The sequence below is a fragment of the Vanacampus margaritifer genome, chromosome 1 (genome assembly GCF_051991255.1).
Source record: "Vanacampus margaritifer isolate UIUO_Vmar chromosome 1, RoL_Vmar_1.0, whole genome shotgun sequence".
NCBI lineage: Eukaryota > Metazoa > Chordata > Actinopteri > Syngnathiformes > Syngnathidae > Vanacampus > Vanacampus margaritifer.
In genome coordinates, this window is record NC_135432.1 from 58,847,400 (window position 1) to 58,862,004 (window position 14,605).

General features: G+C 40.8%; 1 protein-coding gene across 3 annotated transcripts in view; it reads right to left on the reverse strand.

Annotated features, from left to right (window-relative positions):
* Positions 1-14,605, reverse strand: part of asap2a (ArfGAP with SH3 domain, ankyrin repeat and PH domain 2a) — a 47,502-nt gene that overhangs the window by 12,393 nt on the left and 20,504 nt on the right. For 2 of the 3 annotated variants that reach the window (XM_077557417.1, XM_077557436.1), the window contains exons 3-15: positions 12,572-12,717; positions 11,724-11,798; positions 6,193-6,242; positions 5,935-5,961; positions 4,714-4,843; positions 3,242-3,327; positions 3,059-3,134; positions 2,903-2,989; positions 2,138-2,241; positions 1,320-1,389; positions 1,086-1,173; positions 489-537; positions 107-273 (exon numbers count right to left, since the gene is read on the reverse strand). In XM_077557417.1, the coding sequence (XP_077413543.1) occupies positions 107-273; positions 489-537; positions 1,086-1,173; positions 1,320-1,389; positions 2,138-2,241; positions 2,903-2,989; positions 3,059-3,134; positions 3,242-3,327; positions 4,714-4,843; positions 5,935-5,961; positions 6,193-6,242; positions 11,724-11,798; positions 12,572-12,717 (1,155 nt within the window). The remainder of the gene's footprint in view (positions 1-106; positions 274-488; positions 538-1,085; positions 1,174-1,319; positions 1,390-2,137; positions 2,242-2,902; positions 2,990-3,058; positions 3,135-3,241; positions 3,328-4,713; positions 4,844-5,934; positions 5,962-6,192; positions 6,243-11,723; positions 11,799-12,571; positions 12,718-14,605) is intronic. The other variant, XM_077557427.1, reaches the window with a different exon arrangement.

Sequence of the window (14,605 nt, forward strand, 5' to 3'; positions counted from 1 at the left end):
ACTGGCTTTATACGACCGCTCAAGGACACGTGTTCAGATTTACTGGGGGGGATTTAAATATAAATCATTTCAAAATAATAGCCCATACAGTATTGTCAGCACTTACTGGGCGCTCCGCAATCGCAGCACACGTCGTTCCCCGTCATCCGCTTCACTTCGGCCAGGATGGCCTTGGTCAACTCCTGCACGATGTTGTTCTCGCCGACATGCTGGTCGCCTTTGAAGGCCTGGTTCAGCGCCTCCTCTTTGCTGTTCTGGAGCACTGAGATCCAGCTACAGTGAGGAGGCGCAAGCAGACACATAGAACGTATGTGAGAATGAAAAAAGTGAGAAGTGATAGTGGGGGTAAAAAAGGATAATAAAATGATGACAAAGTGTCAGACTGTGTTGAAAAGGATCTATGTGAAGTGGAAAATTGCTAAAGAGGATGAATTTTGGGCCAAAAGAACAAAGTCACTTTTAAGGAAGAAGATGGAACGGGCGCTTACATTTGGCAGTCCTGGTCGTCTTCGGCCTGGAAGTGATACGTCCTGTCATCTAAAAAAAAAAATAAAAAAAAATCATTAAACAGAAAAATGTAAACTGAAAATGTTACAACCTTATCTGACCTTAGCTGATGTTCTCCTTCTAACAGCTTTATCAAGGATCAGGCAACCATTTTAAAGTTAAAATTAGGTAGGAATTAGCCTTCTGAAAAGTAATTTTGGATGTGTTTAGTAAATCTTTGTAATGAGTTTTTTTCTTTTTCAATTGAACTTGAAATACATGAACTTATCTACGACACTCTAATTTATTGAGATACACCTGTATCATTATTCATGCATATATTATTTCATGAAATATTGAGGAAAACGTCAAAAGTAATATTTTTATAAAAAAAAAATTGTTTAACCCTTCTTAATAAACAGTGAAACAGCGACGAGAAGATAACGTCCTTGCTGGAGGTAAAAATAGAAACAACCCCATCCTGCTTTCTACCCAGCTGTGACCTTCTCCTTCATTTGAGCGGCATGCTGAGGGCAGGATGGAAAAATGGGGGATGGCGAAAGTAGGGATGAAAAAGTAAAAAGAAGGCCCGGGCTTACGGGATATGAGGTCAAAGCTCTTCTTCTCATCGGGATTGTGCTTCACCTGACAGGTGAGCAGATTGAGTTTGGCTGGCGGTCTGTTCGCCTGCAGACGGACAACACAAGTCAGTTGACAACATCATGCAGTATATTTGCAGGTAAGGGGAACTCAATAAATCAGTTTCAATTGACAACCAACTTCCTCAAAACTGAGTCATAAGCCATGAATGTTGTTTGTGGTGGTTTGCTTACAGTGCTGTGCGGTATGGTGAGGTATCCGTTCTTCGCAGTGCACTTCCTCTTCTGCCACACTTTCCTCAACCTGCATCACACGTTTATCAAAAGACATAAGATACAGTATGTTCCATTCATATGACCATCTTTACAAAATGCATGATTCTAGGTAGTTACTGTATATTCCATCGCACACTACAACCACATTAATATCTCCCTAAAAGTGTCAATAAAATCTGAGCATCAAGGAAGAGCCTACTAGGACAGATTTCATTTGGGGTAAATTAGAGTTCCAAAAACATGCATGGCAGGTTGATTGGACACTCCAAATTGTCCATAGGTGTGATTGTGAGTATGGTTGTTCGTCTCTGTGTGCCCTGCAATTGACTGGCAACCAGTTCAGGGTGTACCCTGCTCTACTGCCCGAAGCCAGCTGGGATAGGCTCCAGCACCCCCCGCGACCCTTGTGAGGACAAGCGGTAAAGAAAATGGATGGATGGATGGATAGAGTCCCTTCAAAAATGGTGGCTGGTCTGACTCCTATTTAAAATGAGTAACACAGCTACATTCCCAGTTATAATAGGGTGTGCACACTTGTGCAACCACATAATCTCAGTTATTTGTACATCCCAGTTCAATTTTTTTTTTCAACTGTAATGTACAGTATATTGTTCACATTAATGGTAGAATATTTTTTTAATATCACATAAACCTTGTCATTTTAAAAGGGGTGTGTAGACTTTTTATATTCACAGTACTACCTAACCTATCATATGCATTGAGTGAAGCAATTAAGACACGGAACTAATGCTTTATTTTTGTTTTTATAAACCCACCCGTCACTTCTCTTGTAAAGATAGCCGCTGCGCTCAGTGCCGTGCTCTTTGTTTCCTTGCGGCTGATGTAAGCTGTAGGTGGTGCTCTGCCGCACCTGGGACTCCTGGAAAAACAAATAAAAAAATATATTATATATATATATATAAATATATTTAAAAAAATAAATAAAAATGAAGCTTTTATGCACCAATAATCAATACCAACATTGACAGGCAGATGATGTCACTGTAGTTAAAAGTGCCTACTGAAAAATAAAACAGGTCTGGAATGTGTAAACTTCTCAAGGCCAGTGTTGACATGATACTGAGTTCTTATCGGAAGACATGCACAAAGCCCGTAAAATCGCAATGGTAGCATTTCTTAAAAAAAAAAAAACACACACACACACAAAAGTACAACAAACCAAGCAATAAGTCAAATACACAAAAATGGTATTGTGCACAACTACTATCACAATAATTATAAAAGAAAAAGTAAAATAACTACATAAATGTGATTTTTTTTTTTTTTTTTGCATCCACTTACTCTTCTAGACTTGTTTCACAAATTGTGGAGGCGGTAAGAGAGAAGAGAAAACCTAAGATGAGATGTTTTTAAAGTTCATTGTGCATAAGAACTCAATTAGGACTGTGCATACAGATCATTGATTAATTAATTAGGTGAGCCCAAAGTGAACAAATACGTCAATAAACACCACCAAAAAAAAGTGACCACTTTTTGGGGCGCAATTTGAACACAAAATACATTTAAGTGTATTGTGTTACCTCCTTCTGCTCCACTTGTAGCGCCGTCTTAAGAACATCGCGTAACTGAGTCAGCTGCTTGCGTTCCTCATCCTGCACCTGCTTTATCTGGTGATGACATATACAAATGAAGGAAAAATGGAGGTTCGTGTAAAGTGTAATGAAAATAACCCTCACTGTGTGTAAATCTGTGGCAAGTTTTTCAATGGAAGGCTTCAGGTTGTCCACCGCTTTGAGACCATCCTGAAAAAAACTGGATAAGAAGACTAATCAGGTTGTGACTTGTGATGTTACGCAAAAACAAGTGAAGGTATTTTAATGGAAATTTGCGAAGGGTACGGCATGAATCCAATGTCTTACTTGCACTGTGCATGGAAGTACTTGATGAGGTTCTGCAATAGGTCCACTCCCTTCTTGATTTTGATCTCGTTGACTTTAAGCAGATACTGTGAACGTTACCGGGATGGAGCCGCTTAGACAAAAGTTCAGCCAGAGGGAACATTTTTCTTCCAAACACATTTTCAACCTCCTTTTCATCTTGTTCACATGAAAGTAAAATGTTATCTTTCAAGTTCATGAAAGTAAAGCTTAAATCAAAACGTCTCAGACTTAACAATCATAAAACATGTTAAACGTGAGTCTGTATTCCAAAAATACAGACTGGATAGAAAAATTGGCCAAATAATGACATATGCAGACAATGTTTCTGGTGAAAATGTTATTTATCCAAACAGCTATTACTCGTGTTTGATTCCTTGGTCATTTTTGGTTCAACCACTAAAATCAAACAAACCTGACATGGCATAATACAGAATTACACCAAAATAACCAAACTCTTCTTTATTGAAAAATAAAATATGATTACAATTAAAAAGGCATCACACGACGTACCACAATAGCCACAAGTCGACTACTGAGCACACTAAATTCCCTGAAGCACAGATAGACCAAGCAATGTAGCGTGATCACCTGCAGCCAATTAATGGCCAGGAAGGGCGCATCATCACAAATCATTTGACCTCCACCGAACCCCTGAGACAAACTCACATAACCCCTGGGGTCCGATCGAACCCAGGTTAAGAACCACTGTTCTACAGTATTTCCATAATTTTCAATCCGAAAAGTTATTTCAAATCCGACAAATTTAAGGCCCCGTCCGCACGAAAGCCAGATTCTTCCCGTCTTACACGATGGCGCGGTTTCTGAGCTTGAAACCGATCACTTTTGAAACCAGGCTCCAGAGTGGAAAGATTTCAAAAACGCGTCCGTCTGGATGACGTATGCGCCAATTCTCGCGTGACTGCGCGCGAACCGTCAGTCTGTCAACAACAATAGCGGATAGCCGTGTCGTAGTCGTTTTGCGCAGCCTCCTTAGCTTGCTTCTGCTTTTGCAGCAAAATATTTTGCTTCTTTATTCCCACGTTCAACAAGCGGTGTTGTACTTGAACCACCCGCCAATTGTCACTTCTCCTGTGTTCGTCTTTTTCATGTTGTTTTGATACATGCAAAGCCATGTTTGTTCTGTAGATTGCAATAAAGTTAAATTGTCTTCTTTGCCGATTATTCTTCTACGCTTTCCGTTAACTCCCCGTGGCTGCGCTACAGCGCCACACCAGACTTGGCATGTACATTACAGCCGTTAAACGTCCTCAGCGTCTTCTTTTGGACACACGCAAGTCTTGAAATGCTTCTGTGTGTACGAGATTTGTTTGAGGAACGAAGCCAGCTTTGCTTCAGTCTGGACGGGGCCTAAGATCAACTAAGATCGTTGTGCTCAGCCTTAGATGTTTCATAGTGAGTGGAAGTTGACAAACAATAACAATTAAACTAACCTCACACATCTGTAGCTGAAAGAATCTCCTCTCCTTCTCCATCTCCTCGGCAATTTCCGCCCCGCTAATCTCTGTCCTGATCATACCGTGCTGCCTGGCGTGCTCCTTCTTCTCCTTCTCTATCTTGGTGCTGGCATGGAGAAACATTGCAGGGGTGAACTTGAGGTACCATACAAATAGACAGTAAAAAAAATATTGTAAAAAATCACCCCCTTTATATTTTTAGAAACCTACTTCATTGGGTAACTTTCAAAGCAAACGATTGAGGGTACATATTTTTGATAGAATCCATTTCTGGAGGTGATTTTACACAAAGACCAACAATGGTGCATATCCTGCAGGCAATGAGAGAAACATACTCTACCACACAATGGAGGGGTTGCTCCATTACATGCAACGTGTGGTTTTATTTTTTGCATAGATTACAAAAAGGATGCAGTTTTTGGGCATCAGGTCGGTGTTAACATAGAGATGATATGAAGTCGCTAGTTTTCAGCTTCTGTCTGCACATTAGCTCACCGATGTTGAATGGCATCGATATAAAACGCTTTGGGAAATAGTATCAGAGCCAGGGTGTGAAGCTTAAATCAAGACACTCACTCACTGTTGCGTTGAAAGCAGCTGTCGCTACCCGGCAAATATTTTACACATCAGGTCGGAGGCTTCCACTGACGTGATTACGTATCAGCGTAAGAGTGAATACAGTTGTGGCGATATCCCGCATAGCTGAGTTTTGTGTGCCAAACCGTGCATCCTCAGCTACGACCGTGTTACAGTCATCATGGCCGTCGCTAATCGAGAGACGCGTCTGCCATGATGTTTGGCCTTAAGCCAAGACGGTGCTTGCACAACTGATGACGGAGCAGAGAATCCAATCACTTCCATTGCTGTCAGTTCAGGAAGCGTTTCCTTACACATCTGTCGCCATTGAAAATTGAATGCTTTTTGTGTTGTAGTGCAACTTATCCAGATTTTAGTCAGGAAATACAAAATCAATCACAATCCCTGAACAAACATATTAAAAGTGACATGACGCTCCACACTGGAAGTTCAAATGCACCAGATCACGAGTGCTTTTGCTGGATTGATCCCTTCAGGCACGCGACTTGACCCCGACTGATGGTGGACTATAATGCCATGCAGCACCAGGCTGAATGCTTGATGTTTGGCACCCAAGACTGAACTGTCTAATTAAAAGGGTTTGGCGAGAGGATGCATTACCCTTTCAGTAAAGAATGTCCTTTGCAGCTTGTAAGATATATATAAAAAGCTATAAACATCGTAAATTTTTGCATGCACAACCACAAGGATGCAGGCTTCCCAGTGAGGAGGAGGAATGACGAGGGAGGTTATTTACTATATTGTGAAAGTGAGAGAAAATCACAAGGGATGTTAAGGCAGGGGGAGAGTGGTTAGTGACAACAATAAAAGGCACATTTTAAAATGAACATTTCAAATTGGATGGAAAAGCCGTCTTACACTTTAGTTTCGTAGTCCTTCCAGGCTTTGTCAAAAGGTTTTTTCAGATCCTGTGCAGAGAAAAGGAGAAAGAACACAATATTTATGGCCCACTTAGAACTATTCAGAGCAGAATGTTGATGTGAATGGAATGGACGTATGACCGAATTTCATTGATTGATTTTGTGGAAATTATTGCAGCAACCAAATCATTAATTCATTTTTATTTTTTGATGCAACAATATTTATTACCCATTAACCAAAAAAATAACAGGAAGTTTCTTTTCCCATGTGCATTATAACAATTTATTCTCTAATAACTCTGGCCACCTCTGACAAATAATACATAATTGGCCAATCCCTGTTGATTTGTCAACCAACAAATAAATATGGCAAGATCTAGAATAAAGAATGTTGGTATTGCATTTATTACACAAAAACTGCAGGTATGAACATTTGCCATATTAATCTGCGTTTAAAAAAAAAAAGGGACAGGTTACATAAATAAATAAATGATTCAAATTGATTTTCCTTTCCTTAGCCAGATATAAATTCATAAAACCATGAATCAATTCTTTTAATACGTCTTTTTTCCCATAAATATCCTTTGTAATTGTGAATCGAATCAAATCCATCCATCATCTGAACCGCATTTTGGGAAAGCTGAATAAATACCCAACCCTTGTGTTAAATTAAAAACCAAGAGGTGTTTCATCACTGATCAGATTATTAAAAAAAAAAAAAAGAATAGTTAAAACAAAGCAACCATGGCTATACAGCAAAACAAATGAAGGAATGAGAGTATCTACCAAGCGGAATGCAACATGCTGAGAGCTTCCATACTGACTAATGAGCAAAGTTAATGCGTATGTCACAATGGGAATCAAGAGAACTGAATCACCATCCTCATAGATGCAGTCCACAGCTGTCTCAGCGGGGCACAGGGAGACCAGGGGGGCTCCATTGTTTTGGAGGACATTTAATTCCCCGGGTCACGCCTACGACATGCAATGCTGATTTCTCATTGTCAAGGGTGAGCTTTCACCAGCCGCTCGAACAAAACTTTTGATTAAACAGCATCCCTGCTGTTGTGGTGCTAATTAAACACGGACTAGGTCCAACACAAGTAGATAGTAGTGAGTGTCACAAAATCCCACAGTAAACATGTTCAGAATTATGAGACTAACAAAAGGGTTTCATCTGCATAAAACTGATTTTAGATTTTTTTTACGACGAAAACAAACATAGGGTTTGAGAGCCATCTTGAGGCTGTAGTGCCACGGTTTGTGCTCCACATGGGACGGCAATTCCCCTATTGATGTTTGATGAGTGCCATGCTCAACTTCTCAAACCCAGGGATCAGGTTTGGTCCAGTGAACCAAATCCAAGAGCACTCTGCCACTCACTGAACAGTTCAAGGGTAAAAGACATCAGAGTGAGGAGGAGAAGCCTGGAAATCAAAGTTTAGAGCCCACAGGAAGCTGCTAAAACAAACTGGAAGAGGCTAAATGGAAGGAAATGTCAGCGCCTGAGAGACGAGAAAAACAGTAAATGCTAAAAATACCACACGTGGGCATGGCTCGGCAGGGAAAGGCAGAATAGGCCAAGACACAGGGCACAATACTCCCTATGGGAGAAGCAGATTTTACTACCCTTGTTCTCATTCTGGCTGGGAGTCAGGAAAGAAGCGAGGACATGGTGTCATGTCCTTAAAAAATGCTTCCATTAGCAAATCTACCACCTCCTACCACCAATATTGGCTTCCCCTCACATTTTCCCACTTCCATGCTGAATGTGCAGCAAGGTCAGCTCAGCAGCATAAAGACCAGGTTTTGTACTAAGGCAAGAGTCAATCTACACACAGGTACAAAGAACTCAAAATAGACCAAACAAGAGCACAGCTGTCCACCAAGACCACACATGCACTGGCATTTTCACAATGATAATATTCATTCAAGAAAATCCTGGATGTGCAACCTAAGGATAATGGTAGTGTAGTGGTTCCCATTTCTGACTTCTATACAGCTGGCGTGGGCTCAATTCCCACTAAATACCCCGTTTACAACCGCCCTGAGATCGTCTGGCAACAAGCCAAGGCTGTAGTCGGTCTTTGGCCCAAAAGTCAGCTGTCATGGTAGAGCCTCTGCCAAGACACAGAACAAGATAACTAAACAGAAAATGGAACGGATCATCAATCTGGATCCACACAAAATTGGAATGGGTCCACCCACGCACATTTTTTTTTTTAGCTATGCTAGTAACAGCAATGAAACTGGATCTATAGGCAACGTTTATTCCGACTTCCTATATACAATACTTGGCAGACAGTGACAACTGCATTCAATAGAGCAGGATTTCCTGCTATTGCATTTCACACAGGCAGTGCGCAAAAGGGGCCCCTATGCAATAAAAGTACGTTCTTACAGCAAACACTTAACCTCTTTCAAGAAAAATACTAGGCTACTCTAAAATAGGGTGACCAAACGTCCACTTTTGCCCGGACATGTCCAGATATTTTACATCCTGTCCGAGCGTCCGGGATTTATTATTATTATTATTTTTAATTTGTGAAAACCTCTGGTTTTGAGTGGGCGACGAATGGGAGGCGCAATGCACGTGTTGTTACTGCGACCAGACCGTGGACTGCTCCAGAGTCAAGCGTGGGGGGTGTAGGGAAAAAATGAATGCAGGTTTTGTGTGTACATGATATTATTGTCTTTTTTTTTTCCAAGAAAAAAATAGGGCCGCATTTTATGTAACTCACTTCCTGAGCATTCCAGAATTTTAGCTCACTGGTAAGCTTTGCGCTCCCAGACCACAGGGCGCTGGTTCAATCCCTGCCCGTTTACAACATTATGTCACTATTTACCCATTTGTCAAGTACGACTTCAAAAGAGAGTTCTATTTTTTATGGTCACCACGATGAATTGTGGTAACCATTGGCTATTATTACGGTGTAGCTATTTAATCTATGACAACAATACAGGTTTATTATATACATTTTAAACGAGCAAATGTATGGGCTCTGCCATTTGCAGACTGTATAAACAGGGATCTGCTTTTATCTAAAATCTCAAGCAGTAAGCAGGAGTGGGTGGTTCACGAGCCACTGAACCACAATGGGACGAGGCTCAGCTGGACTCTTGTGTCTCCATTCAGAACCACTCACGCCCTCTCATCTCATGCTTTACTTATACAAACACAAATGATTCTACAGTGCCCATCCAACCACGGCATGGCTGATGATGCCGATAGAGTCAGATAAAAGCATGACATCATGCTGGTGTCCACTAGGAGAATCCCTTGTTAGCACAACTAACTTTTAGACTCAGCACTATCCATTTTCCACTGCCTGGGAGTGCATTATGTGTGTTTATCTTGAAGAGGGACACCACCAGGTCCTGCAGGAACTCATCCATGGTCATTTTGTAGAAGCTGGCTGAGACTAACCCCAAACAAAGTCCAGATTGTCTTGGGTGGCGAAATGAGAAGAGATGACGTGGAGTTTTTTTTTTTTTTTTTTTTTTTGCTGAGCAAAAACGAGAAAGGTTGCTAGATTAGTCACTTGCAAGGCAATATTATTATACTGACTGTAGTAGGGGAGTATTGACATGTTTGTGGAAAACATTAACTACCAGGAAATTAATGTTGCATTCCACAAAAACTGGGAAGTCCAAAATTTCCTGCTTTACATAGCAAAATGGTTCCTATTTGCAAGTTACTGTACAGCACTGAGATGCAGAAATCTGACGATACATAACGTCTGTGCCCAAAGAGATATAATAAAAGCCGATATAATAAGACTAAGGTTAGATTAAATATCACCATTAAAAAGGGCAGGTTTTATAGTATAATTGTACAGCATTTGTTCACGTGACTGTATTTTTTTTATCCACATTGAAAAGATCCGTGACATTCATTAGAACTACTTCTTGACTTTTTTTTTTTCCTTTTCAAAGACATCTCCGGTCTTCTTTCATGACATGACGTTCAAGTCGAGTTGTTACTTTGTCTTTTTCTCCCCATGGCCTCAACAGCTTGTCAAGCGAGTCTGGACATGATCCTGTTTCCCCATCTGCTGACAGGTGGCTCTCGTGGGAAAGCCATGCAGAGCGATAATGAAGGAGGAGGAAGAAGACGATGGGGGTGAGAAGAGAGGTGGGAATACTGCGGAATATTGCCTTGAGCAACAGGTCGGAGAGTAGAGTTGCACTTGCATTATGATAGAAGTGACAATGTATGTGAGGGTACAAAAAGTTCAACAGTTCATTAACGCAATTGCATTGGTGTAATGAGAATCATCCAAGGGCCTAATAAACAGTAAGTGGTCAAGCATTAGGAAAGAGCGGAGCGGACAGATTGTGGAATTTCGTAAAAGGGGGACATGGTAGTGGTAAAGAGAGTTGAGAGAACAATGACAGGAAGCCACATCAGACACTTGGAGAAAACATTGATGCTGAGGCAAAAAAAGAACAAGGAGAGATAAACAATCCTGAGATAGACAGACCATGTGGATCAGGGTCATGGGGACACGTTTCCACAGCAACCAACCTCATTGGAGCTGACTTAATCATCATATTTTCACAGCAGCCAAAGACAAGGAACAAAAGGTCACTAGGCCAGAGGTGAAGTAACAACTGTTTTTTTGTGGTGAAGAATACATTTAGAGCTGCAAAAGTGACATAAGCATTAATAGTCATCACAACACACCAGCAAGTTGCTAAAAACGACATGGCCCCATCCAAAAGCATATTACCATAAATCACTTGTTTGTCTAGTTTGAATTGACATACCCAAAAGTCCTCCATTATCACCACCTTTTTCGCGGCAGAAATGCATTTGAGCAAAAACGCCTAAGACCTTCCAAAGCTCAGCCCCAGCCATTTTCACTGAAGCAACCCCCTTCGCTCCCGGTTGTTTTGCTAGGTTTTGACTGATTTTGCAAGGCCCACAGAATATTGCGTTTTATTACTATAAAAACATGGAACCTACCAAAGGAAATATTAGAGTCTCTTCTTTCATCAGGGAAAAAAAGTATATTTCTATCTGTTCCCGTTTTGCAACAATTTGCATTAGAATACAGCTAAGTTTTGTCATTATTCACAGATCTGTGAATATCCTGAAGGGGGAAGAGCTTTTTTGCAACATGGCCCTGGTTGATCTCTTATACTCTGCTGCAACCTGCTGGCCGTTTTTGTAATAACTACCATTGCTTCAAGCTGCATCAAAGCCTTCTGTATGATCTAGCATTAAAAACAACAACATAAAAACGTATAAATACGTCTTTAGGAGCATTTAAAATATAACGTATTTATACATTTTTGGGAGCAAATGAGTTAAGAACACAAAATGTGCATTTATGACACTGAAAGCTTAAGGTGTCTATGGTTGACCACATTTTAATTTTGTATTAGATAGAAGATTCTTTGCCTTTGTGATTTCAGCTTAGATGACTAATTGGCAAAAACCTGCCCGCTTGTCATCCATCCCATTCATAAAACGTTTGCTTGTATAGTGACACCGATGACATGACACAGTTTTTGCTGGCTTACCCCTTTAACTCCTTTCAGATCTCCTTTCAGCAGGCTGTCCAGAGGAAAGGTAATGATGTTGTTCATGTTCTGGAACTGGGAAGGAGGGACGGAGAGAGAGAGAGAAATTGTGGACATTATAACCTTAATATGGATAAAAATGTTCGCCAGCTCTTGTAAGGTTTGTAACTCAGACATTATATAGTTGACCGAAGTGGATTGTACATGCCCCTTTCACACAGCCTGTAAAAAACAATTTCCCAGACTTTACCGGTGCTGCTGTTCTGTATAACAGCACCAGAATTGGAGGGGTGACCAGGATCAAAGGGGTGGGAGCCTCGGAGGTATCACCCTCCATCTTGGAATATGATCCAGGGGATCCAATGATTTTTGTAAAATGTCGGTCTGTGAAGCACTTTTAGACCCTTTCGTGATTAAGGGCAAATTAAAAAATATAAATGACTTGACTTGCCGCCAACTGCAAGCTTTCACACCTCCACATCCTGGTTCGACAACATCTCACGTTACTATAAGGTATTGTTATTAAATCGCCTCATCTTGGTGTGAGCATAAAAGAGTCAAGTGAGTATATAATAGCGTTGGACTGGATACACAAGCTGCTTTTAGAGGAGTAGGATCAGACTTGATTACATCAACCTGAAATGAGATGTCACAGCGGCTCATTGGCCGCCTTCATGGAAAAACGGAGCGTCCTGGGCAACACCACACACACACACTTACTAGTATTCAGTGTGTTTGTGTGCCTCCAGGGGATTGAGACAATTAGGAACAAAATGGAAATCCTCTCCTCGCTGGATTTTAACACCCCCCTGTATCCACTTGCCCTCCTCCTCATTGTACGCACTCACCAGGTTTTTGAAGAGCGCAGTGAGCTCCTTGGTGAAGACGGAGAACTTGAGGAACGCCGACCCCAAATCAGGATCGTCTCTGTATACACAATTTTCTCCAAACTTCTCCAACGCTTGCGTGTACTGCTCCTCATTCTCAACGTGAGCTAGAATAAAACACACACACACACACATCCAGGTCAGCTTTGACAAGTTGTGGGTTATATAGACAGTGTTTCCCTCTATTGAGCCAATGCAAATACTTTATAGAACAAATTTTATGGCACATTACCCCAAAAAAAATAAAAAATAAAAATAAAAATAAAATATATATATATATATATATTAGGGGTGCATCAATCGATCAATCGGGCGATTTATCTGACCCGATTTCCTTTTTTTTTTTTTTACCGATCTTTTCCACCGGTCTCATTTCCCTCAGAGGTCTGAAAAAGTCAGCCACGTCAATGTTTTCCACTAAAATAAGATTGTAACTCTGAAGGTGTTATGCTGCAAAATCGAGATCGGCAAAAATCGGGATTGGCAGGTCAAGACTTTTTAAAAGATCGGTGATCGGCCAGAAAATTGTGATCGGTGCACCCCTAATATATAGATACTGAAGTTATATAATCAATATAATTGAGTAAGTAAGTATTGCTTCTTCTTAACATATATACTCAAGTAAAGGTCAAAAGTATGTTGCATCAAAAGTACTCTGGCAACGGAGTAAATGAACTGCCCACTTCTACATTTTCTTTGTTGCTACTAAGGATAAGCGTAAATATACAGAGTCCAAAAGAATTGTCATTTTTGTTATTTGTGTCTAAAAATTAAAAAAAACAACATCAATCAGGTGTAAAACAAAAACAAAGATGCACAAACTAGTGACCAGAATCTTCCATTGTGTCTAAAGAGCACCTTCTCTACATGCCGTCTTAGATGAGAGGGGACCAGCTAATGTAATCAGGACAGCAGCGAAGCTTGGGAAAGGGGCTCGGGGGGGGGGGGGGGGCTGTTGCTATGACAACAATCACTAAGAAATATGACGTGTGTTGAGCACTGGTTGGTTTGCGCTTGAAGGAAACGGAGAGGAGGAGCGCATAAAAATGCAAAGGTGAGCACTAAAAGACACCTGGAGCGACGCTGCCGTGACTCACGCAAACACACAAGACATGCTGTAGATCAAAAGCAGACGGAATCTGTGTTCAGCCATGCGTCAGGTTTACAGATGGAGATAGATAACATCATGTCTGTGGCTCAGATATGCATGGTCTTATTAGCTGAAAGCCTCTGAGTCACTAAGTGCAAAACGCATCAGACAAATCTCATTTTAGACACAAGGTCAAGTCATGGCAAGGCTTTCACCAAACACTTTACCGTATGCTGTACAAGGAACTTTTTTTTTCACTCCTTTTTTGCTGTTTCACCAACGGCGACCCAACAAATTTACAAACGAACACATTTCGACGAGGAATATAACAATACTCTGAAGTATTTATCTTTCCTAATTTGAGGGGAAAAAAAATCAACTATATTAATGAACTTCAATCGCCACATTCTTCTACTCTCTTTTTGCTCACCTTTCACAACATTCCCCAACTTCTCCTCCTCCCACAGTGTCTGCTCGTAACTTGTGGCTCCTCGTCACCATGCTAACTATGCAGAAAGACTCCCTCTGTTTGTCATCATTACTCACACACATCCTCACAAGGGGTTCAGGACAATTCAAAGGAGGTTGTTGTAACGTGCACGCTGAATATTGAGGCAGTCATTGGTGAAACTTCCTCTGCTTATTAGTCACACGCTTTTCCCCCCCCGAGCATCCTCTCTGGGAAGCATGAGGAAACTTTTATTGTATAAACACACAGAGGAAAAAAAAAAAGTTTCATCCCCACATGTCAACATGATGCATCATTTACGTTCTATAATCTCATTTTGCAATGTTTACATTCACTCACATACAGTAGAACCTCTGAAGGGTCGGACATAAAGTGTAACCGACCTTAAAATGTATTTGGATTTACAAACAATTTAGGAAATCCTTCCATCCATATT